The sequence below is a fragment of the Urtica dioica genome, chromosome 5 (assembly GCF_054948205.1).
Source record: "Urtica dioica subsp. dioica isolate 48M chromosome 5, U.dioica_male_clone48M_v1_H2, whole genome shotgun sequence".
NCBI lineage: Eukaryota > Viridiplantae > Streptophyta > Magnoliopsida > Rosales > Urticaceae > Urtica > Urtica dioica.
This window is the reverse complement of record NC_142760.1, coordinates 38,173,694-38,179,693: the sequence shown is the minus strand read 5'-3', so window position 1 is coordinate 38,179,693 and position 6,000 is coordinate 38,173,694. Positions and strand designations below refer to the sequence as shown.

Genomic DNA, 6,000 nt, shown 5'->3' with positions numbered 1-6,000 from the left:
GGATGACGTGGCCGCCACCGCCGGACTTCAGCTGGCTGTAGATCTCGTCGATGCTGCGTAGCTCGTCGGCTTCCTCGTCGGCGTCGATGTCGTCTTTCGCCTCCGGCTCAGGCTCCGGCTCCATCGGCTTCCTCGTCGGCGTCGATGTCGTCTTTCGCCTCCGGCTCAGGCTCCGGCTCCGGCTCCCGCTCCGTCGTGTTGTACCGGCCAATGGATTTAAGAAACAAGGTCATGTACGCGCAGAGCGGCGAGCTGGGTTGTGCGCGGAAAGTGTTCGATGAAAGTCCTATTAGAAACAAGGTCTGTTTCACGGCGATGATGACTGGGTATGCATTGAGCGGCCGAGTTGACGAGGCGAGATCGGTGTAAAACGCCATGGAGGAAGAGAGAGACATGGCTTCCGCGTACTTCCAGAGCGGCCGATTTGACGAGACGTTGAGACAGTAAAGAAGGGATCCAAAAATCGACCGATTCTTCCGCGTTTCACGGAAGACTCGTCGCCGTTGTCAATCTGCGATCCCTCGCTCATCCACCTGGCGATGACTCTCGACCGAGAGTACCTCCGCGGCTCAATCGCAGCCGTCCACTCGGTCCTCAAGCACGCCACGTGTCCGAACAGCGTGTTCCTCCACTTCATCGCGGCGGAGTTCGACCGCGCGAGTCCGAGAGACCTCGCGCGAGTGGTCAACGTTCCCTTCGCTCCGATTCAAAATCTACATTTTCAGAGAAGACGTTGTGATAAACCTAATCTCTTCCTCGATTCGAGAGGCTCTGGAAAATCCTCTGAACTACGCTCGGAATTACCTCGGCGATATCCTCGGTCCCTGCGTCGGACGCGTGATCTACCTCGACTCTGACCTCGTCCTCGTCGATGACGTGGCGAAGCTATGGCGGACGAAGCTCTCCGGCTCCAGAGTCATCGGAGCTCCGAATTTGGGTTATTTCTTCTATTATATTATACTGTAATAGATCTTGGCCGTCCATTTTAATTGACATCCATTTTAACGCTCTGGGTTGCAACGGAGGGAGAGTTTAGTGACATTGGGAACTTTAGCCGCCACTTTTAGACATTGGGTACTTAAGTGGGAGAACCCGAAAATATTGGGTCTTTATGCCGCCATTTTTTCAAAAAAATATGTGATTAGTTTACACAAACATATACGAACATTTATATAATACACCCACTACCGATCATTCATCTAATTATTTATAAGATCTTGAAACCATAATATAGCTACAGCCTACAGAGTTTTCAATGTACATATGTTTTATATTATATCTCCGACGTACAAATTTTACCAATTCATAAGGATCATAAATAAAAGAATTGAAGTCAATGAAGTAGTGCTTAGATTTAGGAAGTCTAGTTACATTCAAACAGACCACTTGTTAGACTCTTGTTAGCTTGAACCTCCACTCTGTAACTGGTCTTTTGTGCAGAGCTCGTCTCAAATGCTTATCATCTTCTGGCTCTGGTAATCCCTTCTCTCTCTGCTTATTAATAATCTAAAGAAGTTTATTATCCATTTGGACTTGTGCAGATCTGGCTGATTTCACATTTCAGTTTCTCTTCTGCTGTGTTTGGCACTAGACATGAGGCTAGTTAGTGAGACTTTAATAACCACTGATTTTTATGAAATACTAATCAGTAGAAAGAAATGTCTCAACTTGCACGTTTTACTCAATCACAACTAAATTTAGTCATATATTTTTTCATTATTATTCATACAAAGTATTACTCTGGAAACGCGTACAGGACAGATGATAATAATGGGTAGACTATAAACTATTTAGTTTGGTTGAAATAACTACTCAATTCAGGTTTTCAAGATCATTATCTCAGAACTTATTTGATTCTATGCCACACATGATAATGAGCATCTCTCTGTTCCATACCAATACAAATTGTAAATAGCATCTCAAATCATGATTAGCCCATACTTTAACGGTTCTTATAGCCCGAACAGGTTCGCATAAAAAATGGAAGATTCGAGCCACGCTTCTCCAGATGAAGAGGCCGAGGATTTGGTCTCTTCGCTGAAAAGCGAGTTGGAAAATACGTCAACATTTTCTTCCAAATGTTGCATCTACAAAGTCCCGGTGCGTATCTCCCTCGAAAACCCAAAGGCCTATAGTCCCAGAATCGTCTCCATCGGCCCACTTCACCGTGGAAGACCAGATTTGAAACCCATGGAAGACCAGAAACTGCTTTACCTGAAGAGCTTCCTTGACAAGACGGGTTTACGCCTCGAGGATTACGTTAAGATCATAGAGTGTCAAGAACAGAACTTGCGTGACCACTATGCCGAGAGGTTCGAAGGCATAAAAAGCCGTGAGTTTGTGAAGATGGTTGTTGTGGACTCCGCTTTCTTGATCGAGCTTTTGTGGAGGTACAGCACCAAAGAAAAGAACGAGGGCGATCGGATTTTAAACAAGCCGTGGAAGGTTCAGGATGTGAGGTATGATCTGATGTTGCTGGAGAATCAGATTCCGTTCTTCGTGTTGGAAGAGATTTTCGGGCGGTCCGGACTAGAACTCCCTCTAGACAACAGAGGCAGAGTGAGAGGAAGAGGTCTAAGTTTAGAGAGGGTTTCTCTCATCAAGCTCACCCATAAATTTTTCCGGTTGAAAGCGTATTTGGGCGAAAGAGACGTAAGCTTAGACAGTTTCTTGGGAAGGACGGGACAAGCGCTCAAAATCATGCATTTCGTCGATTTCTTCAGACACTTCCATCTTCCTGTACTCACTCCCCGGGCGAGTAAAATCAAGACGCTGAGGGTTCCGAGCGCGACCGAGCTCTACGAGGCCGGGGTCAAGTTCAAGGCGGGACCCACCAAAACCTTGTTCGACATAGAGTTCCGGGGACGGACTCTGGTGATTCCTCCTCTGCAGATACGGAAATCCACGCAGAGCTTTCTGCTGAACCTCGTCGCGTACGAGCAGTGTCACTTGCTCGAATGCTACGTTAACGACTATCTCTTCATCATCGATCGTCTCGTCGACTCCACGGAGGCTGTTGAGCTTTTGGCTCGGAAAGGCGTGATCGAGTCCAAGCTGGCGGATCACCAAGACGTCGTTGCGTCGATCGACAGCCTCGTTAGAGGAAGCATATTGCGGCACGAGCACTTCCACTTCAACGAGCTCTGCGACGGCCTGAATCGCCACTTAAGCAACCCGTGGAACAAACGGATCAAAACAATCATTCTCAAGCATTTCAGCTCTGCGCTCACCACTTTCTACGTTCTCGTGGCCACGGCGATCTTCGTACTCACGCTCCTGCAAACCATATGTTCGTGTGGTGTTCAGTTCGAGTGATATCATTTACGGTTCGCCGTGTATTATTGGGTCCATTATATTTCGGTTACTCAAATAATAGACTTCTTACGGGCCAATGAAAAATTAACTAAGCTAAAAGTTGATTAATTTGGCTTTTTAAACCTTGGTTTGCAGATCCTGTTATAAATGTGGTCATGGGCCAAGAGAAGCCTGGGCCAAGAGTGCCAATCATGGGTCTACAATATGCATGTGCTTCCGTTATCATGGGACATGAGTTTCTGTGCACTATACCATTATCTTTTAGCAGAGCTGTCAAAAGCCCTATATTCGCCTCCCTAATCACTATGAAAAGTTTTGATTTTGTAGTTGAATTGATTTTCAATTTGAGCTTTGAACTGAGAAAAAATGTTGAACACTTTAGATTTTGCTTTGAGAAAATAAATCCACACAAATCTAGTGTGAGCATCAATGAAGTGGACATAGTATCTGAAGCCATTCCTAGATAAAGTAGGAGATGAACCCTATACATTTGATGTAAATGCAATTCACGTAAATGGCTCGTTAATGCAAGAATAAACACACACACAAAGTTGGAGCACTTTGATCAGATCATCTCGAAGCTTAATGGAGAGTGATTAAAAGCAATAAAACTAGCATAGAATGACGAAGAGAGCTCATGATTATAACGAAAAAGGAATTCAAGAACACAATAGTAAATTAAGAGCAGAAATCAAATAGAAGGAAGAAGAAAAACTATTAATGGAGTTCCGGCTGATCGGATTTTGTCAATTCCGTTGATAAGCTTTCTCTCCGTTGCAAAAGCTCTCCAAAACAATAAAAAAATAAAGCGTAACCTAAAAATAGAGGCTGAGTTATGTTTTATAGTGGTTTAGGTCGAAGTACAATTTTGGACTGATCTGGGCCTTAAAAAACGATCCAACGGCTGAGATTAAGTCAAAATTCGACTTTATTTTCGTCAGGATTCGTCGTCTCGCGGCGCGCCATCCATCCTCGCGGCGCGAGGCTCCTTTCTTCGCATCGTCGCGGCGCTAGATCACCGCGAGGCGCACCGCGAGAAGCTCCTGGAACTTTTTGTGTTCGTGAAAATGCAGGGGTCGCGGCGCGAGGTCTTGCGCACCAGCCTCCAAATCTTCATTTTCTTCATTTTGACTCCAAATTCATCGCTTTTACTTCCGTTCCATCGATATGTGACCCGACAGCTACTTTTCATCTATGTTGACTTGAAATTCACTATAACCACACTAAAACCATCAAAAACACTTGAGAACGCGCTAAATCCAAGTCAAACGAGAGCAGATTCGTACGTAAAATATGCACTCATCATTTAGCATTGTTGTTTCAGTTAATTAATTAACTAATGAAGAACAGTAGGTTAATTAATTTATTGAGCCTGGTTGATGTCAAATGGTTTACCTGGATTCCTTTCCTTCATCATCTTTGCAACAATAGGAAGCAAAGAATATGACTCCTCGGGACAGCCTCTTATCTCCTTAAGAGCAAGTTGTCGAGATTTACATGCCTTGTAATAAGAAATTTTGACTTTTCCCTTAACCAGCATGGTTGAAATCACATCTTTCGGTGTAACATGACTAGCACTTCTATTCAACAACTCTGTTTTGATGTATTGACTGACCAAGGAAGAGGTAGCTTGAACATGACGATTAGAAAAGACTTTCATCCTATGATCCATAGAGTGCAGACTAGTGTACTTGCGTACGGTCCAAAAATGTCAATTCTTGGAAGACACCGCGTTCATCATCCATGGACAAGAAGGTGCACAACATATAAAATTGAAACGAGTACTTGAAGATCTAAGGACTTTGTACTCGAAATGATGTGTAATAGCATATAATTGCATGACCTTAATCATATACTCCTTAGACAAGAAAATATCATTTTTCTTTGATATCAAATGAAGTAGAGAAGTTATCAAAGTCGACATCATCAATGATCGAAAACTTTTTTCCGATATCAACGGTATCGATTGAAGATCCACTGCCGAAAGAATCGTAGAGAATTAACCCAGCCGCATTTTCTAAGCAAAAATTGGAACAAAAACAGTTGTTAAACAACTACAAAGAAACCTATATGGTTATAGTTAATCAAATTTACTCAAACAATTAATTAAATTAACTGAAAACCTTGTAATTCATCGGATGCACTTCGAGAATAAGATTGTGATGCCATTAACGTTAGTGAACTGAAAAATATGAACACTGAAGATTTAATAAACATAAATATACAAACAAATACTAAACGAACACGAGACACAAATCAGAAATCAGTAAATTAAATTAACTCATCCGGTTAATTAATAAACGTATTGTCCCTAAAATAAAATAAAAGCTTGATTTGTCTAAGAACGATGATGAATCAACAAATAGGATTGACAGAACACACCGAAAATTGAATAAACGAAACATCAATAGAGAATTGTTTGTAATTGAATCAAATAAAAAACCACAAAAAAAACAGCGACTTAACGGTCGTTACCAGGATAAACGTTGTTGCAATGATGATGATGATGATCGCAAAAGCTTGTTTGATTGTGAAAATCTCGGAGACAAAAGCCTGTTTGATCGCAAACCACAAAAAACAAAAAACAAAAATTCAGAGAACGCCCAAGCTTGTTTGAGCGTGAACAAAGAATCAGAAAATTCAGAGACGATCGTTCGTTACCAGGACAAACGATGTTGCGATGAT

The 6,000-nt window shown here is 42.6% G+C and overlaps 1 protein-coding gene across 2 annotated transcripts; it reads left to right on the top strand.

The window, feature by feature from the left end:
* Positions 1-1,364: 1,364 nt before the first annotated feature.
* On the top strand, positions 1,365-3,517 carry LOC149398328 (UPF0481 protein At3g47200-like). 2 transcript variants are annotated; one of them, XM_089615737.1, is made up of 2 exons: positions 1,365-1,475; positions 1,959-3,517. In XM_089615737.1, the coding sequence occupies exon 2, from the start codon at positions 1,981-1,983 to the stop codon at positions 3,313-3,315; it is 1,335 nt and encodes a 444-aa protein (XP_089471863.1). In that variant the 5' UTR covers positions 1,365-1,475; positions 1,959-1,980; the 3' UTR covers positions 3,316-3,517. The 2 variants fall into 2 exon arrangements, with proteins under 2 accessions (XP_089471863.1, XP_089471862.1); XM_089615736.1 differs by having other exon boundaries at positions 1,376-1,475; positions 1,968-3,517.
* The last annotated feature ends 2,483 nt before the right edge of the window (positions 3,518-6,000 follow it).

What these genes read in the sequence shown, in the direction of transcription:
- LOC149398328 (XM_089615737.1), top strand. Translation starts at nt 1,981, where the DNA reads ATGGAAGATTCGAGCCACGCTTCTCCAGATGAAGAGGCCGAGGATTTG.